Source organism: Cebidichthys violaceus, unplaced genomic scaffold (assembly GCF_023349555.1).
Source record: "Cebidichthys violaceus isolate CVI_PGR_0920_01 unplaced genomic scaffold, fCebVio1.0.p SCAF_83, whole genome shotgun sequence".
In the NCBI taxonomy this organism is placed as follows: Eukaryota; Metazoa; Chordata; class Actinopteri; order Perciformes; family Stichaeidae; genus Cebidichthys; species Cebidichthys violaceus.
This window is the reverse complement of record NW_027176968.1, coordinates 268,190-288,301: the sequence shown is the minus strand read 5'-3', so window position 1 is coordinate 288,301 and position 20,112 is coordinate 268,190. Positions and strand designations below refer to the sequence as shown.

General features: G+C 40.0%; 2 protein-coding genes and 1 gene segment (V, D, J or C); 1 reads left to right on the top strand and 2 right to left on the bottom strand.

Annotated features, from left to right (window-relative positions):
- LOC137866413 (Ig kappa chain V region Mem5-like) overlaps nt 1-20,112 on the bottom strand; it is a 34,982-nt gene that overhangs the window by 9,147 nt on the left and 5,723 nt on the right.
- Nucleotides 153-9,464, top strand: elavl1a (ELAV like RNA binding protein 1a). The gene is made up of 7 exons (XM_068702322.1): nt 153-249; nt 2,540-2,600; nt 3,983-4,174; nt 4,627-4,730; nt 5,321-5,483; nt 5,610-5,835; nt 6,481-9,464. Exons 2-7 carry the CDS (start codon nt 2,564-2,566, stop codon nt 6,803-6,805), a joined length of 1,047 nt encoding a protein of 348 aa, XP_068558423.1. The 5' UTR covers nt 153-249; nt 2,540-2,563; the 3' UTR covers nt 6,806-9,464.
- slc1a8b (solute carrier family 1 member 8b) lies at nt 10,138-19,879 on the bottom strand. The gene is made up of 11 exons (XM_068702344.1): nt 19,749-19,879; nt 18,757-18,873; nt 18,158-18,373; nt 15,384-15,426; nt 15,051-15,264; nt 13,748-13,847; nt 12,837-13,070; nt 12,480-12,674; nt 12,242-12,376; nt 12,004-12,154; nt 10,138-10,870 (listed from the first exon to the last, which is right to left on the bottom strand). Exons 1-11 carry the CDS (start codon nt 19,877-19,879, stop codon nt 10,724-10,726), a joined length of 1,683 nt encoding a protein of 560 aa, XP_068558445.1. The 3' UTR covers nt 10,138-10,723.

The following is a 20,112-nucleotide window of genomic DNA, read 5'->3' as shown; positions in this document are numbered from 1 at the left end:
TTAACTGAATATATGACAGCAACACGCCGTTAAACTCTGCTGTGGGATTGTATGTTGACTGTGGATGTTGGACACGCTGTCTATTCTGCAGAGGCGTGGCTGGACGCGAGTGGGCGTGGTGGGCTTTGTCACGCAGCTTCTTCCTCGATTTCTTTACTACGTGAGGCTGACTTGGAGGAAAGTGAACGTCGCCCAGAAAGGACAAAATAGCAGAAGGGAGCAGAAACAACAACTACCCCTCAAAAGCTGGTAATGCTTAAAATGTTGATGTATGATTCCCCGTCACATTTTAGCTCTGTGCTTTGATATTTCAACGTGTGCTGGTTAGTCAAAATGCGAATGACTGCCATGCCGCTCTCTCGCGGGCCTTTGGAGCCGTTGGTTAGCTTAGCGGTGGCTAATGTTAGCTTCCGTGGCCTGTTAGCAGGCCGTTGGGGTTTAGGCGCGGGGACATGGATGTATTAATCTGACGTTCTCCAAAATAGGGCCACGGTGCTTTACGTTAGCTAACTGGCAAGACAATGCCACGTAATGCATCTCCTAAGCGACATAATAGGAGTGTTTTCATCTGTATGCAATGTATTGCCGACTAGTGATATTGAGCCCTGTTTTTGTCGGAACCTGGTTGGACATGGAGGACACTTTACCCTTTTCATTAGAGATGGGAGTGAGCTTGTAGCCGGCTAGCTCGCGGATGCTAGTAACGCTAAACAGGCCTCTGCACGTTTCAGTTGGAGATCAACTCGTGAGATTGCCTTTGCCCTTGACGGGTAATACAAAATTGCACCAACTGTTATGCAATCTGTGACGTTAACCTAAAGGCACCGTTGCCCATGAGCAGCACCGTTAAGTACCGTTACTTGACTAATATCCGCCGGTATTCTGAACGCGTCAGCTGCTGCCTCAGTGCAACATTAAGGTTGCTCATCCAGATAAAGCAGGGCCAATATGTGAGACCCTAGAAGATGTTTTCACTGCACTCTGTAGTTATTCACTCGAATACATTCTGTCCATATTTTGACCCATTACCCTCGTGCCACAGCTCCAATCTGACACGCCTCTTTTAAATGGATATTTAACAAGATAATGGTACACTAGGCTACTTCTCCACTAGGGGGACTGGTGCTGATTAAAAATGTAACTATATTTGATAGAAATATTCTGCCTTGATTGTCACCCTTGATATTTTGTAATTATTTTTATTTCCTTAAAATTGGCCCTGGTTGTTAAGATCCAACTATGTTGTTTTCCCCTCTCCTGACTATCAATGTTTTGTTTCATTGGGAGGTTGCCATTCTTTATGTTAACCATTATCACATTGTTGTTATGCAACGTCAGCATCATTTAGTACAACCATAGAGAACTGTACACAGCAAGTAAACAGGTGGATACTCTGCTTTTGAAATTGCTGGAGATGTGAGAGAAAAAGGCTCTGTTTCTGAGTCGCATGATACTTGATATCAAGCTGAACTGACTATAGCTACATTCCAGAGAAGTCAATAGTGCAGATCATACCAGCATTAGCTTCCTGTTTACATGCTGACTAATTTCATGATACACAGTTCGTTGATTACAAAGAAATGCAATAGCAGTTACCAACAGATATGGCGCGTAACTGCAGCAAGATGGTGAATCACAAGTTCAGGCCAGGATACGCAGAAACCAGGGTCACCGTTTAGTACTTTTGCGGCACAATGGGGTAAACAACGCAAATGCAGAAAATAACATTCAACTGTTATTTATTGGCCATAATTCTTACTTATTCAAATACTATCTACTTGACATATTGTCAATAATAAACAAAGTATTTCTAATTCTGCAACGCTCCATCATAAGATGTTTACTGACATCAATGCACATGTGAACTCAACATTGTATCGAAGCTGAAGTACTTTAACAATATGATTTAAATCTGTATTGTCTATGATCGAGTGTGGTTGCATATACACAGCGATACTTGATAGCATTAGATACTTTGGCTTGGTCTGAATCTGCAGTGGGAGGCTGCCTGAACGCTGTGGAGAGATGGACTTTAGGCTTTGCCATTGTAAAAAGTGTATCCGCAGATATACCCAACTTCAGTTTAATTGTTGGCCTACAGTTTGACACAAAGCACAAATCTACTGCGCTATCACGGCTGACAACCATTGATGCGTTGTCAAAGCGTTCCTGGTAAAACGCATGCTCCAGAACTTTTGTTCCGTGAGTGTGTACTAGACGTAAACGGCTATTTGGGACACAGGGTATACTGAAAGTCTGTTTCATACCGAATGGTTTAATACCAATACACACATTGTTACACCCCTATACAGGAAATGATGTAAGCATGCAATGGTAAACGAGGCTATACAAATAGATCACTAAAATGGAAGTCGGTAGTAATCCGAGTCATTCATCTGCACCAAACGTGATCAAAAAGACACGACTCACTGAAAGATCCCTTTTTTTAGCTTTGTCAAGTGTATGTCCTCTTAATGTCATGGTCTTTAAATGTTTGCTCGCTGCCATACTGACTGAGTTGTTCTGATTTTGTCTTCAGCCTCAGGAGCAGTGAAGTGTCTTCATGGCAGTTCGTCGAGGACACATTAAGTACTTAAAAGTGAGTATGAAATCTCAGCTCCCATTTCAAAAAGCACTGAATGTTAGCCGTACAATCGGGTATTTTAGGTGTTTGGGTGATTTTTAATTTTTAAATTGAATGCAGTTATACGGTAGCAAGAAATTTGGTTGAAGGAAAAGTAAATTGAAAGCACTAAGAGAAATCAAAAACACTCACATTTCAGCTCCCGCCAGCTATGCCCATGTTCACCAGTTTAATACAGAACTCTCATTCATTCTCTCAGGCAGAGTATTTTACCCACCAGAATACACAATCACAACCCTTCTCTTGCATGAATGGACCTCTGTCGGGTCGCCTTCTAGACCGTTTCAGGCCCGATCCCATTACAACCACCAGCAAATGTGTCCGCAATGACACGCTCTGCTGAACAGATAGCGGAAGTAAAGAATTCTGAACTGAGGCTCCATTCTTGTTGTGGGCACTTGACATTGTTAACTAAACTAATTTCAGACCTGTTATAAGACTAGACTTCAGACTGACTTGATTGAGGTCATTTTGGGGTAAACGAGTTCCCTACTTTGCAAATGTAAAGCTTGTGTGTGTGTTCTTTCTATTGCATGGAATTCCATTGATTACATTTCAAGCTGGGTTAGTGGATACTACTGCATTGAGACCAATTTGCAGCTTGAATCCAGTCACATGTTTGTGTAATATAATTAGTTACCATTATGTGGCCTTTAAAGCTTTTAAGCCCTGGTTCTCTTTTGCATTGAAAACTGTAATTACACTGCATGGACATTCTTATCCCCTTTTTGACCAAAAGTACCAGGAGTTATGGAACTTAACTGTTTGCAACTTTGCATCTTCACTGCATTTAAAGAACCGTGACAGTGGACATTATGCAAAATTATGCAAAAAAAACAACAACCTGCGGTGCAATTGAAAACGACAGAGTCATACATTTGTATTTACTGTGTTGTGACACTATTGTTTGAGTTGGATGTAATTAATTAATTAATGGGAAAGAGATACAGAGGTGAAAAAGGCTTTGGAAAGTACCGATCCTGGGGGAGGGACTTTTTCACAGAGGAACTAAATTTAGTCTCTGGTTCTTTTCTTAATATTTTATTGGATGTAGATTTCACATGCATTCTTTTGCTCGGTCTGTTTGTGCAGCAAAGCATCTCAAGACATGTGTAGTGCTCCAACTAGTGATTATTGTCATTATGAATTAATCTGCTGTTTTTATTATGTTTTATTATCTATAACATCTTGGGAAATAAATTGCCCACTATAGAGTTTAACAATTGGAGTGATGTATTCAAATTGCTTGTTTTATTCCACCAACAGGCAAATAGTTTTAGCTCTAGTTCTGCCGAACCTGTGTACTTATCCCACTTTTGTGTTTTCCGGCTCACCTGGCCGACCTACAGGAGGTGTACGACATGTCGAACGGTTATGAAGACCTCATGGGAGGGGACGAGGACAAGGACTCAAAGACCAACCTGATAGTGAACTACCTGCCTCAGAGCATGACGCAGGACGAGCTGCGGAGCCTCTTCAGCAGCATCGGAGAGGTGGAGTCCGCCAAGCTGATTCGAGACAAAGTCGCAGGTATGCTGCTCTCTGAAGCGATAAGACCTGTGACAGACCAGATGGACGTTTGTGTTACAACCTCTGAATACATCAGTGGTGATTCAGCTTTATGACTTAAAATAGTTTGGCCTTTCACTCATTTTCAAATGATCTTTATTGGAAAGATATCTACTGAAGGCCTCTTTTCTGGCTCCCTTTTCCTCAGTGATTTTTTTATCATGTAATTTTATTTTGAGAGATATCCCAAATTGATTTCCTGTTTGAGTTGGGTAGTAGTTTGCTCAGTTTTGTCACCACCATAGACTTGTTTTATTTATTCCAGTCGTGTAGACAGTCTATTTGTTTGTGTAGACTAGCATGCAATGTTAAGATTTAGTTTTTGTTTTTAAATACTTATTTGTTTGCAGATTTTTTTGAACTATACAACGTTTTTTTGTTTTATTTTATTGTTTTCCTTTTTTTTTCTCTAGGCCACAGTTTAGGGTACGGATTTGTTAACTATCTTAACCCTAGTGATGCAGACAGAGCTATCAGTACACTGAATGGACTAAGGCTACAGTCCAAAACTATCAAGGTAACGTGCAACAAGGTGTTCTACAATTCTCAAACCAAAGATGTCATGTCATATAACTCTTCTGTGGCTCCTGTGCTGTCCGCTAACTAGCTAGTACATGTCAGCCCGAGGAAGTGATACTGCTTTTACAGCTCACTTACTGCCCTATCTGACATGTCTGTTGAGTTTCACTATCATTTTACTTATTTTATTTGACACATTCTGTCAAGTTCAATGTGTTTCATGAATTTAATTACTAAAAAAGAGTATCTTTTTTTTTCTCTCCATTTTTTCGTTGCTGTAATGTTCTTTTATGCTTCTCATTTTGGAACAGAACAACGATTTAATGCCTAAAACAAATCATCAGATCATTTTGTTTTGTTTTTCTTTTAAAGTCCAAAGTTTTAATAAATAGACAAAAACTTTTCAGATGAATTAGTTGTAACTTATAAAACACATATAATTGCCCATGTACTGTAAATCTAAAAAAAATTGCTAAAATGTCCACAGTTCAATAGATTTAAGTACTCAAAATAGTTTTTTTGGTACTTTGTTTTGTACGTGTGCATCAGTAGAGTTTTAATCGGCCAATTGTTGCTTCCTGTTGCTAGGTTTCATACGCACGGCCCAGCTCTGATACAATAAAGGATGCCAACCTGTATATCAGCGGCCTGCCAAAGGCCATGACCCAGAAGGATGTGGAGGACATGTTTTCACATTATGGACACATCATTAACTCCCGCGTACTTGTTGACCAGGCCACCGGTACAACAGGTAAATTGCTTCTTTACTTTCCAAAATTCCCTTGAGTAACATATAGCGCCTTTTGTTGAAAAAGGGGAGTAGTTAATGCTGCTTGTATCAGAAGAGGCAGTCACCCGCTGTTGTCTCGTATTCCAGGCGCGTCCCGCGGTGTGGCTTTCATCAGGTTTGACAAGCGCGCCGAGGCAGAGGAGGCCGTCAAAAACCTGAATGGCCAAAAACCACCCGGTGCCGCTGAGCCAATCACGGTGAAATTTGCCGCCAACCCGAACCAGGCGAAGAACACGCAGATCATCTCTCAGCTCTACCACAACCAGTCCAGACGCTTCGGAGGGCCCGTACACCACCAGGCTCAGCGCTTTAGGTGAGAGTAAGCCTGATCTAACTTTAAGCCACACCTAGTTCCAAACAAGCAACATCATTAGTGCTTCTGATCAGAACTAATTCAAGTTAAGTAATTGGCGATGGCCTACTTTAACCACCATTTATCTACAGACAGTCATTATATATAAAACTAGGAAACAAACACGTCGGTCAAATCAAAAACATGAAGATGCTCATCTTACACTCAAGTCCACTGAGAATAGATTGCACCAGGAAAGCCCATGTTTCTGTTTGTGTGCCAAAACTCTGTCAGAGCTTGGGTTTTCGCTGAAAAAGTTTAAATATATATTACAGAAGTAAATGAAGAGCTAAAATGACATGTTGATAAATCGTACAAGTCACCTTTTTAAGTACAAATAACACATTTCCAGAGAGCGAAAATAGAGTATATTTGCATTATGGACTGAAAACAAGACATTTGAAGATGTCAAATGGGCATTGGGAACTTTGGACATTTTACAAACTAAACAATCAAGAAAATAGTCAACAGATTAAGCAGTAATTAAAAATACGCATTTGTTTCATATAGCAGGTCATTATATTATTGAAGAAACAGTTGTGGTGATGACAGACGTTCCCTTCAGTTTCAGTGTTAATTGATTAAAGTAAACAATCTCATTTGCAGGTTCTCCCCGATGGGCGTTGATCACATGGGTGGCGTGGGAAGCGTCAGCGTTCCTGGGAACGCCACCTCCGGCTGGTGCATCTTCATCTACAACCTGGGCCAGGACGCAGACGAGAGCATCCTCTGGCAGATGTTCGGCCCCTTCGGTGCCGTCACCAACGTCAAGGTGATCCGCGACTTCAACACCAACAAGTGCAAGGGCTTCGGCTTCGTCACCATGCCCAACTACGAGGAGGCGGCCATGGCTATCGCCAGCCTGAACGGCTACCGGCTCGGCGACAAGATGCTGCAAGTGTCCTTTAAGACCAGCAAGGGCCACAAGTAGAGCGAGCCGGACAATCGGGTGTAGAGGAGAGATGGAAATGACCTGCGCCAGGCTTTTAGAGCAGAGAGCAGAAGTATGGGTTTTTATAATCTAGCACATCTGTTTGGGTTTTAGTGTGTTCAGAGTTAAACAACACGTTCACTCTTCTGCACCTTTGTACTAGTCTAAAACAGTGTTTAGGCTGATTTGATTTTTTTTTTTTTTTTTTCTTCATCTTTATACTCATGCTTGGGGCTTGAGGACACTCTGTAGTTTTAATTTTTAGTGAGGAGATGGAGAGGGTAAATTCCCATGATACCCCCAAGATAACTTTTTGAAAATTATCTAAAAAGCTAAACTACTGTCTGTATGTGTTGCATGTATAACAGAGGGGACTTGGTAAAGAAGGGTTCTGGGCAGTGCACTAAAAAAAAAATGTGGAAAGGAAAACCTCCCAAATTGTTATTCTAACGGTTGACATTTTCGTGGATGATTTGGTTTAAAGAAGTGCTCTGTCCTGGATACTCATAAGTAGAAATAGATGCATTAAATTATCACCCAGTTGACTGACACACACACACACACACACACACGCACACGCACACGCACACACACACACACACACACACACACACACACACACACACACACCTCACCGTCTCAAGTCTATTTCAAAGTGAAGCACTTATTACCAGTCTGCTTTCGGTTACTATGAATATCAGTTTGATGTTAATCTATGACTTTAGCTCAAGCTCCTACCAGGTTAACAGTTTTAAGCATGACAAGCTTTGGAGGTTTTTGTCGTCTTATCCCTGTGTAAAGTGTCTTTTTAATAAGTTGTATTTCAGGAGAGTCCTGTTGAATATGAACCCCAGTCAATGAGTAGGGAATTGAGATGGACCAAAGGCAGGGAGAGATTTGACCCTATTACCACAGATGAGTTTTCTGAGCAGATTTAAGGTAAATGAATACCTGTTTTTAAGAGGTACTAAGCTTATACTGACTGAGAGCGACGTCACTTAACCTCAGTATGTCTTTCTGTTTTGTTTCTTTCTTTTATTTTGAGTTCATTTCTTTTTGTTTAGATCACTTTTGTTTCTTTCTTAGGAATAGATTTCTATTCGTTACAATGTTGGTTACAAACTTGTTTTAACGAGTGCTTATCTCAAGTTTGGAGACTAATTAATGGCCTTTGTTAATGATTTCAGTTTTGATTTGCTTTCTTTTCTTCCTTTCTTTTGTTTTGGTTGTTTCACTTTGAGCATAAACCATTAAATTTTATTTCTTTTCGCCGCAAGTTTTGTTTGGTTCATTTCTTTCTTTCTTTTTTTTTAAATTTACCTTTTTTTTTAGATTTGGTTTGAAGTTGTGTTCTATTATTTTTCTAGAAGCAAATCTGCAGTGTTGATAGAAGATCCATAGTCTTTTAAATGTCTGAGGCAGGTGAAAATAAGGTGAAAGAAACTATACGGACCAATGTTGGTTGAAGATTATTTAACCTGTGCACAGACACTTGAAGGAAAGTAATTGTCCTGAAGACATTTCATGAAGCAACTTTTCTAAGACTGCCAGATACATTTGAACCACTGAAGAGTAACGTAATTAGTAACATTTCTGAATTGTCTTTTCAGTGGTTGTGAGTTGACGCCTCATTTTGATTTGTCGGCTCGAGTGTGGTTGTCTAAAGTGAAGCGACATTTGTTGTGCATCAGCGTCGCTCGATATCACGACAAATAAGAATGGCGTTAACTTAAAGATCCAGGCTTTTAGACCCAAACCCATTGATCTGATCTTTGTCTAATGGGGATTGCTTTTAGCTAGCGAGGCTTTGTTTACTTGCTCAGTGAAACACTACTTGTATGATTCATTCAGAAAAGATCATTAGCATATCACAGCTCATCTTTTAATAGCAGTTCATTTGGTAGATTGTTCTGTTCTCCCAAGGTGGTCGGACCGTTGCCACCGGTATGTCATTGATCTTAATTTAACCTGACCACAAATTTAACAGAGAACCACTTACTGATAGTTACAAATATCAAATCATTTTTGGTAACAGTAACTTTTCAGTTTTTAATATTGGCTTTAAAAAAATATCCCACGCAATAATTCCCCTGATGCGTCGTTAAATGCCTCTTTGATTATTGTGTGTGTGTGTGTGTCTGAAAGCAGTATTCCCATTACAAGGCTCAGATTTTGGTCTTAAAAGTGCTTTTTGATCTCGTAATTCCATGTTATTTTTGTGTCGCAATCTTTAACTTTGTGCAATATTTCAAGGCTTGCTAAAAGCAGGTAATAGAAAGTTTTTGTAGTCTTTGACTGTCATCTTTTTTTTATACTTTCTATTTTCTACTGACGTTTTATGTTACTGCTTAGTTTTTTCAGCAGTATAGTTGGATTTGCATGGAAGATGCAAGTGAATTTGTTTTAAGGGTAGTCAGATTTAACTGCATTCTGCCTTAATTTATAAGTGGGAATGGTGTATTTTACATCAGAGGAGGCGTAAATATTTATTTGACAATGTATGCGGTCATACTTGTTATTTGAGTGTTTTTGATGGTTAATTTTGTTTTTGAAGGACACTAAGTTGAAGTCCATTAAATGTCTTCTAACATTGGATCATTTCAATAAAACACATTGGCTTTTCAGAATTGAAAGAATTAAATGTCTCTTAAGAAGCTTATTGTGAATTTGCTGTATTTTATTAACAAATGCCACTGCCAATGTTTTGCATGTTACTACACAAGTCAGCATTTTCATTGTTGGAACCTATATTTCCTGTTTTACTCATCAGCTTACCAACAAGCTAACGCAAATGAAGTGAGGGAATACATCTTGTAACGTGGTTGGCCTTCAGATCACATGATAAAGGCCCAGTTATTACCATCTGAGACCAGATGGGGGAGACATGTCTGCATTTTCTCCTGCAACATATTTACTGCAACTGACAGCACCATCAACACAAGGTCGATTTTCTGCACCGCTTTTAGTGGCCGCTTTCATTTACTCTCTACTAATTTAGTATGGAGGAGAAACTGCCCTCACATAAATAGAAGATGAAAGAAGTGTTTCAAATGTTTTGGAAAGAAAATAGATTATTAAAATGCTGTTGTGGTTCCACCCCAAGAGATCAAAAAGGCAATGGGACTGATTTTGAGACCAGGAAACCGGAAGTGCAAAACTGCTAACACGTTTCCAGGTTTTAGGACTCGCAACAAAGTGCTAAATTAAGTCTAAAATAAAACCACCCATTGACAGGACTTGATGTACAGCAAGTTTTTATTAGAAAACAACACAAAATGAATTCAAAGCATAGGTATAAAAACAAATGATCATCTTACTAGAATAATTCAAACATGTACTGTCACTTACTATATATACATCTTGTCATAACATAAAGGTTCACTTAAACAAAATTCGTTTGCTCCTTGTCCTAGTTTGTGTTTACTTTCAAGTCTTTCAGGTTCTCAGAATTATCCTCAAAAACCAAGATCATGTTAAGGCAACTCAAAACCTTGACAGGCCTAACAGGCGTATGAATGTTTAAGTTTCACCGCTAACTGATAAACACTGAACTCCATCTAGTGCATGTCATTGCAACACATCATTTCTTCAGGTGCATGCAGAGTGTCTGTTTAAGATTTAGGTTACATGTGAAACTTAATGCATTCCCTCCCAGTCAGAACTGAATGGAAACATACAATATATCAAGTAATCAAGTTTTTTGTTATTAGCATGGCACAGGCAAAATCCAGTGAAGCCGCTAAACCCTGACAACACAATGTACTCAAACTCTGGTCTCATTTAGAACAGAAACGTAGCAGGATTTTAACTAAACTGGACTTTTTTTCAGGCCTCAGATGATAGTCCCTTTGATCCAAAGAGGTGAATCTGTGTGCGTTAGAAGGCAGTATCCCTTGATGTCCATTCCGTAAAAGTGTCTCAGACTTGGCAGAGGTTGTAGCATGCCAAAGGTCTCTCCAGCATGGTTTCTCCATCTACCTCATACACATAATCGCACCGGTGTGTAATCAGAGGAGTATCAGACATCGCCACGCTCTGATTACCAAAGGAGATAACTGTGTCTCTCTGTAGGGAAGAAGGCACCAACAGTACAGTTAGTAAAGATAGTGAAAGTAGACGCAAAGGTTTTTTTTTCTAGAATTACTGAACAAAAATGTATTAAAAATGGCTGTGAAAATGAATATGCTGAGGGGAAAAAAAGTCTCCTATAATTAGCAGTAGCAACATAATACTGTTTAGAACAGACAACAAAAAATAAAGTGACTAAAGTGGTACAACAATTTGCAACCATGTTGACGTTTAAAAAGCCAACAATGCACAAATTAATTTTACCAAAAAAATAACAATGATAAAATATGGGGATGATCATGTAGTAGTTATACATGGTTCAAAAACATTTAAAGTGACCAGAATGTATGAAAGCGTAAGAACAAGGGTATACTAAATGACTCATGCCCTAAAAAAGTTGCTTAAAAAAACAACACTGCATCATAGTCAAGATTTCAAAGGCCATGGCTTATTTAAATGCCATGGTATCTTACATGAACAGTTACAAAACCAAATATTTCAATTGAGAGATTTAGGTATTAATGTTTTTGTCATTGCTTTTCTCAAGTGGGCGGAACTTAGCTAAAAAAAGATGATTTCAAAGCACAAATCATGTTGTTTAACAAAATAGTCTGACAACAGTTGTTGTGTTGTCTGCTCAAGTTGTCCGCTGAAGATGCCGTTGTCCAAACCTCGACAAAGCCTGATGAAGCAGATTAGCTGAGTTTTTAGCTATGCTACTGCCATCACTTTGGTTAGCACCATCATTAGGTCTTAATTTGTCGATATGATTTTGCAATCAGGAGATTGAACCCAAGACGACATTTGAACATCCTTTTTTGCTAAAATAATGGCATTCTCATCAGCCCCAGCTGTAGCCTACTTTGTGTCTAAACAGCAACTGTTAGCATGCTAACATGCTAAACTAAGATGGTGAACATGGTAAACATTATATCTGCTGGCATCAGCATGTTAGCATGATGAGTTTAGCATTTAGCTCTACATTTTGTTGCCTCATAGAGCTGCTACCATCTTGTATCTTTGATAGTTTCTGCACATACTATAGAGTAACACTTACGATTTTTTTAAATATTTCAGGGGGTTTCAAATGTGAAAGTGCACTTTAACCTCAACAATGATTGTCCTCTTACCCGGTTGGGGCCAGCTCCATTATTGACATCAGCAGGAGCAGAAGTTGCAGCAGGAGTGGCTGCCTTCTCAAAGTCCTCCTTACATAAATGAGCCATAATCCCAGCAGCTAAGGCATCACCAAGAACATTGATCATCGTCCGGAACCGATCACTGAGAACGAGAGGAAAAAAATACTTTACACATTGCCCCAAGACCCACTTATGCTCTATATAGTATGATCATGTATGTGGGACTCACAGAACCCAATCGATGGCCACAATCAGTGAGATGTCAGCGGGCGGCAGCCCCACTGAGGTCAGGACAATAACCATTGTAACCAGACCGGCTTGAGGTATCCCAGCTGCCCCGATGCTGGCCGCTGTTGCCGTTATACTGATGAGACCAGAGCCGGGATGTTAGAGATGTAAAACAAATTGGTTCTCGGGACAAAGAACTTATCATGTGAAAGGGTAATAAACTCAGTGATTAGTCTCACCTAATCGTGACCAGCTGGCCAAAGTCCAAGTCATACTCATTGACCTGAGCGATAAAGATGGCCGCCACTGCCTCGTACAGGGCTGTCCCATCCATGTTGATGGTAGCTCCCACTGGCAGCACGAAGCGAGCAATCTGCCGGTCCACTCCACAGTTCTCCAGGAGACACTTCATGGTGATGGGCAATGTTGCTGAGCTGAATGGTAGAGAACAAGAGGAAATGGTCGTGTTAGTTAAATTTAGTCCCAAATATGACCAATGAGAAATGGTAGGGTGACGTGTTTAATATTTAAAAAGAGAGAACTAAGATGCTGGACTACATGTACCAAAAATCATTAAAATACCTGTATCCTCTTACCTTGATGACGTGGCCAGTGCAATAACTAGAGCCTGCAGCAGCCCTCTGATGTAGGGGAAGGGGTTTTTGCGTGTGAAGAAGTAGTAGAAGAGAGGCAGCAGGATGAGGCCGTGCACAAACAAACCAGACAGGACTGTGATGAAGTACATGCCCAGCTTCTCTCCCAGGTGGGCCGGATCGTGCATATCCAGGATCTTCCCTGCCACGAGGAACACAATGCCGAAGGGGAAGTACCTGCATGGAGGAGGGAAGATAATCATTTATTGCATGCAAACCTTTTCAGCACAACCTCAAGATTATGACACCCTGCATTTCGTTGATGTGACAAATAAAACCCTTGATTTTTTTAATGATCTTTTACCGTGACAATGAGTTTGGTGTGGAAGAACTTGACTGACCTGCCCTCAACCCCATCCAACACTTTTGGGATTAATTTGATCGCCGACTGTGAGCCTTGTCTGGCCTTTTTCCCAAGCATCAGTGCCAGACCTTGCTAATGCTCTCAAGGCTGAATGGGAGAAAATCCCTGCAGCCGTTCTCCAGAAGCTTGGAGGCTGTTAGATCAGCAGAATAATGCCTTTGGAATGGGATGTCCAAAAATCACAAATGGGTGTAATGTTCAGGTGTCCAAATACTTTTGCCCATACAGTATACAAGGCTATCCTAACTAATTTTGCACTAATTTGTACTTACAGTTATTCAGCACTAATATATGTCTTTGCTGAATTCACTTAAATGTAATCCGGTCGACTCATCAGCTCCCATGAGAAGCAGGAAGGACACTTGACTCTTCCCTGAGTAGCTGTGTAAGATTTATTTTTAGATATAATCCGGCTCTGCCGTGCGAACTGTGTGTTGTTTGTGACTCAATTTGTCTATTTGTGAAAGTGTGTGTGAGAGTGTGAACTTACCACATAGCAGCGTTAATAATCTTCATGACGCACTCGTTGATGCACTGGCACACGTTAACCAACGGTGCTCCACGTTCTCCCATCTTCCCCAGCAGCAGTCCTGAGAACAGACAGTACAATCACAGGTGAGTTTGTAAGGTCTTACAGGTCACCTGTAATAAAGGGTTTATGATTACATAATTAATGGTAATGGATACTTTATACTCATTTTATATATCTTATATTGTAAATATTAAATTTTTATACCATCTCATTTAATTGAGAGCTGCTGTCACTATGTACTTTCCAGATTAAGATTTTACATCAAAAAGAAGTAAAATTATGCAATGTTCCACTCCAAATATAAGAGTACCTAACTGAGTATAAAGTAATTTAAACTCTACTGTGACCAGCTGCAACAGTAAAATGCTGCTAATTATTGCATTAGAATCAATCTGATAATATTATATGTCATCTGTAGGGGCCTTTTTTTCTGCAATATCAGTGCTCTTAGATTTGAAACCTTAAAGGTGCTGACATTGATATTCAGTATTAATGTAGAAGCAAACTAACTATTTGCTATGCAGAGATACAATGGAGTACTGTCTACCTGAGCAGAAAATTAAGTCACTCTTCCCGTGTGTGTGCTGTAATCGGAGTTTCTCAATGATTTTGTTTAGATAGCTGGGTCGGCCGCGCATGCTGTTAGTGCATGTTAGTGCATGTGATTGTGCCCCACCGGTTAGCTCACGGTCTGCACTGCGCTCATAAAGCACCTGATAATGCCGTCCCGAAGACATTGCGGAAGTAAAGCACCCACCCTCCGATTCCCCTCCCCAGGTAAACACTATCAGCTCTGTCAACACTGTTGCCTTTGTTGGCACTTTTTGTACTGTTAGCATCGTTAGCTCGGCCAGCGCCATGTTGAGAGCCATGTGGAGGCAATAGATATGCTCTGAATATCGAAAGTAGCGCCTTTAAGTAGGCTATATTTTGATGATAATATGTTAGTGATTTCACTGAAGTAAAGAATGAATGCTGAAAAAATAGTACGCTTTTTTATCTACAAAAACGATTTTTTGAAGTCAGTGTATCTTTCTGATTAAATAAAGAGACAAAAAGTGTCATGTTGGATAAACACCAACCAGGGGGATGTAATAATGTAATGTATGCTTTAAAATAATCAATAAAGCCATTAGTTAACTTAACCCTTTATAGAGGTTGATCTATTAGAAAACAGTACCATAAGGATTATACTTAAATAAATAACTCTTAGAGTTTTGATATGTTTTCTGTAATATAATGAGCTGTGTGATTGTCTTACCCATGGTGGCCGAGAAGATGACAATCCCCAGTACGTTCATGCCCTTGCTGGTACTGGGGACGATTTTATACTTGACGTCGGGAGCAGGGGTGATCTCCAGGAAGACTGGGTGGCCCAGTTGAGGGTTGTGGTAGTCAGGCATGACATACACATGGTTAGCTTGAGAGTCTTTCGTATCAGTGTTCTGTACAATAGGTACCAGGTCCGTTCGGTACTGGAGTTGGATGAAAAAGAACAACCACAGAGGTTTGTTAATATGTGTACATATTGAATATGAATTAATGAACAGTAATCGTACAATCCTTTGTATGTTTCCTCTTTTCGTGCACTCACCTGCTGAAACGTTGCTTCAATCAGATTTGACGGGATCATGTTCCTATAAAAGACAATTTACAGACAAATAAATCAGATGTCTGTACAGAAAGGTATTATTCAATAGTATGGTGTATGAGTTATTTCAATAAACTCTGCATTCAATTTGGATATTTTCACTTCTGTTCTTCAGTGCTTATAAAGAGCTAAGGACTTTTGTAAATGTTTTTATATTGAGGGTCACAATTGATTCCTGACCATGAAAACAGAAGTAAATGAGCAGAATAATTCCTACACCACTGGCTGTTAAATTGTCAAATAAAAGCTGTGTCTCTAATAATGGCCGGGGGTTTCGTCGCCACAAAAGGCTGGCCTCAAATACAGTCCAGGGGAAAAAAAACAAAAGAGTGGATAGACTCTTGGACATGTATGAATGACCTATACCCACGAAAACATGCATAAGCCATTTCCCACACATAAACTGATACTATAAAAGAAGAATGTGCAGTGAGAATGTGAAACCTCAGACATTCTTCAGACCATACACTTATCTAACAGAGGGAATCAGAAATAATATGTCAACAAAGTAAACTCCAACAAAACCAGGGGACACATGTTCACACAACACAGAGAGAGTCCTTCACATGCGGCGGAAGGTGAACAGGGACATTGTGTACGTCAATGACACTGAACCCATGAAACAAGCTCATCAAATACGTAAGAGGACTCAAATGTACACTCAACCTTTGGCTCACAGCAAGAGACACAGCTCACTAATAATAATCAGGTTTAAGAAGAAGGTATTAGTGGATCTCTGACATGAATTGTCCTGCAGTAAGCCTGAGCTCACACACCAGACTGAAGTCTCTATCTTACACAGAGTAGCATTGCACAAGGACCTTCTGAGAAAGTGAAGGCTTAACAGATCACAATTAAGTCTTCCTATTCTTAGCCAACCTGCTGCATAAGAATGAGAGTACAAATGTCTTACAAGCACATTTTTTACCTTCTGTTTTCATTTATAATGCTGAAATGTTTCCCCTGCTGACACAATGGTATGGATTCTGATTGGTGTTATCATATGTAATAATTGATACAAATATGCTGCCGTTTTATTATATTGTATAGATTTGACTAAATGTAATAACTAACTACATTACATTACATTACATTACAGTCATTTAGCAGACGCTTTCATCCAAAGCGACTTACAATAAGTGTATTCAACTACATTTTCTGAAAGCTTTACTCGCTGACAATTTCATGATTTCTGACTTTCCATTGTTTCATTGTGAGAGCTCATCAGCTCCCAGGATTCCAACGCATCCCTTTAGATTTTGTGATTAGAGAGCATCTTGTTCCTAAGGAAGCACAGCAAGGTCACAAGGTTAGAACTGGATCTGTACTGGATTTAATTGGTCTGTACTGACTTCCCTCAGGCGTTAAAGGGTATTGTCCAGCAAATCCTCATCCTTGAAAACAGCACTAATAAGATGGAGTGGGAAAATGTGGAATCTCCTGGAAAGCCTGTAGTAAGAGGAGGCTTTTCTCCATCTTATGGAGGAAGTGAAGGTGGGAAATAGTTTTTCCATTCATCAGATCTTTTCCAAAAATAGCAGAGACCACAAACACGTCATTATGTCTTCTTATTGTTTCTAAAGGGAAATACGCTTAGGAACACAAAAGAAGAAGTTTAGGAAGAAAGCTTGATTTGGTTGCTTGTTTACTTGAATGCTGTATAGTCCTACAAGATGCTCTTATGAAATGCTAAAGCAGAACATCGTCTTAACATTGACTGAAAGAAGCAATGAACTTCTTACTTTTTAGTTTGTTCATAGCATTGTCTCTCTGTAGGTCCAACACTTTGCTCCAGTGAAATATCTCAACGATTTGATGGATTACTTTGCAATTCCGTGCACATATTCATGATGCCCAGAGGATGAATCCTAATGCCTTTAATGATCTCCTGACCTTTTCTCAAACTAGTTTGTGTATCGTGGTCCTTTTTCTCTGTATACATTGTCATTGCAAGCATGTTAGCATGCTGACATTAGCATTTAGCTCAAAGCAATGCTGTGCCTAAGTACAGCCGTACAGAGCCGCTAGCATGTCTGTAAACTCTTGTTCATCATGGAACGAGGAATTATACTGAATCATGTCAGAGGTCAGGTACAGAGTGGAGTAGTTGTGGTCTTAATCACAAACTAACATAGTATTCATACTAAGTATGACGTAAAATTTAGTATATGTGTACGGTATTGTGTACGGTAGGAAATGCCTGGATGTATACTATATTAGCAAGTATGAGACATGAGCTTACTGCACATACTCAACTGCCCCACAATGCATTGCCTCTGGGTGCCTTAAGACCGGCTGTCAGTCTTGTGAGATTTTGAGTTAGGCTAAAAGCTCTCACTTTATTCGATTCTTATAGGTTCGTTTTTATGTAAGTAACTGATTACCAACATGTGGTAAGTTTATCAGAATAACGCATTGTTGCAAATTTTCTGCGATTGTTTCTTAGAGATGTGATGCCTTGAAATGGGCCCGGCTGTTGCTTATTTCAGTGTAAACAGTCACCTGGTTCAATCATGTTTGATCTTTCATTCAGTAGGAAGTATGCAATACCTACTGATTGAGGATGTATGCAGTATGTCAGTATGCAATTTCGAACACAACCCATGTAGAGCTTAGTAGGGACATCAAAAGGCTTCAATAAGATACATGTTTGAATGGCAGAGTTCCCATCACTATGTTCACTTTGTCAAAGTGTGATTGTGTCTGTCAATTTTTACCTGATGAGGTCCAGCAGAGCGTCAGCGGAGGTCATGACAGGCCCTGAACTTGAATGGTGGCCATCTTTCTCTGAGCCCGTCCCCGGATGGATGATGAGCACCAGTATGATGCCAACGATGACAGCGATGAAGGTTGTCCACAGGTAGTAGGTGATAGTCAGGACTCCCAGTCGACCGCTTGCCTTTGTGTCCATGGCTGACAGGCCTGACATAAGACTGGATGGGAGAACAAAAGGTGTCCGATTAATTCTGGTTTTAACTTTGAAATGCAATTTTTTAAACTAATTTCAAAACAATGTATCGTTTGAACTCATCGTACGTCTTTGACAATGGCGCTTCAAATACAAAATATTTGACTAATAATGCTCTATAAAACAATCAGTATACGTAAAATGAGTTCCAGGTGACGGAATGTGAAAAATATATGTAAATACTGTGCATGGGAAGTTTTGTGTGATTGATGCTTAATCTTACAGTTGTAATAGCATAAAAAAACACTTCTTCAGGGTAAGAGAAATTGTGACCGCTTATAACAAAACACTGCAGCTGTTTGCTGTTGTATTTGAGTCTGAACCCACACAGGTGAGGACTTTTCTCACCTGGAGGTGATGAGCGGCAAAATCAACATCTTTAACATCCTCATCAGCAGTTCTCCAGGGAAGGAGAAGTAGATCTTAGCCTGTGTGAGAGAGTAACACCTGAAGCAAACCTTATTTCTAGGAGGGTACATTACATTACAGTCATTTAGCAGACACTTTTATCCAAAGCGACTTGCAAGAAGTGTATTCAACATGGGTATTCAAGAGAACTACTAGTCACCAGAAGTCATGAGTGCATCTCCTTTTTTAAACAAGCATCTAAGAGCATAAACCAAAGCATAAACCAGTGCAAAAGTGCAGTGCAAAAACAAACCAATACAATTACAGTAAGTGCAACAAACTAATACGAATACAATAAGTGCTAAGTAGAAGGCTCAGGGTAGTAATTCAAATCCAACACAAAGCTCTTTTATCCACTACATCCACCAGCTAGTCAACAACTGTGTCTGTCTGATGTTTAATACTGAGCAGGTAATGTACAGTGGGTATTTAAAGTGCTTTTTTAAAATTAAAACTTGCTGCAACAGAAAATGACACTATGGAAGCAAAATTGCTACATAAATTCATAAAGCTGAGAGCAACTGCAGAGTTGGGGGATTCTTCTCTGTGGGTTCTTCAATACAAGCAATGTGTTTCTTCTGGTGCTCAAGTGAGCCAATGTTAATATATAATTATTGATTTATCTTGAACTATTTCAGCACTTCTGACACCTCTGCTTCCTTGTTATACGGGAAGCTCTGCTTGTCTTTGCTTCCACTCTCACTATTACATAAGAGACTTTAACAACTGAAGTGAACAGCTCAGACTGGCTTTTACTTCAAATCCTGAATATTGAGTTAATTTGCACACAGTGTTACAACTCCCAACACATTCTATCAAGGTAATAAAAAAAAAATGGAAGTCTGTAAGATACAAAGCTAGCCACATTTCCCCCTGTTCATTTTCTATCCATCCATACCTGTGTGGACAGGTTGAGCGACCTCAGGGCAAACCCAAGCACACAGCCCGTCACTACAGCAAAGACCGAGAGCGTCAGCAGGCCGTTCCTCTTGCAGTAGTCCTTCACGTACACCCTGACTTTCAACGAAACCGTTTTTTTCACCAACTTCTTCAACCATTCCATCATGATTCAGGTTCGGGCCGTATCCCAGCAGCCCCCCCCCCCCCTCCCCCCCTGAGTGAATGCAAATATCCGAGTGAGTGAGGTAGATCAGTAGGCCTATGTATCCCACAGGATCCAAGGCGGAGGACAGCTGGTGGATCTGATCAAATGTGGGTCCTGTCTCTTACTGAGGAACTCCAGACTGAGAGGAAATGTTTCCTAGTGAAGCATTGCCGAAAAGGATTATCCCTATC

What these genes read in the sequence shown, in the direction of transcription:
- elavl1a (XM_068702322.1), top strand. Translation starts at nt 2,564, where the DNA reads ATGGCAGTTCGTCGAGGACACATTAAGTACTTAAAAG. An exon ending in ACACATTAAGTACTTAAAAG is followed by an intron (nt 2,601 to 3,982) that starts TGAGTATGAAAT and finishes CGGCTCACCTGG; the next exon opens with CCGACCTACAGGAGGTGTAC. An exon ending in CACCAGGCTCAGCGCTTTAG is followed by an intron (nt 5,836 to 6,480) that starts GTGAGAGTAAGC and finishes TCTCATTTGCAG; the next exon opens with GTTCTCCCCGATGGGCGTTG.
- slc1a8b (XM_068702344.1), bottom strand. Translation starts at nt 19,879, where the DNA reads ATGGAATGGTTGAAGAAGTTGGTGAAAAAAACGGTTTCGTTGAAAGTC. An exon ending in TTGCCGCTCATCACCTCCAG is followed by an intron (nt 18,374 to 18,756) that starts GTGAGAAAAGTC and finishes TCTCCCATCCAG; the next exon opens with TCTTATGTCAGGCCTGTCAG. An exon ending in CATCTTCTCGGCCACCATGG is followed by an intron (nt 13,848 to 15,050) that starts GTAAGACAATCA and finishes GTCTGTTCTCAG; the next exon opens with GACTGCTGCTGGGGAAGATG.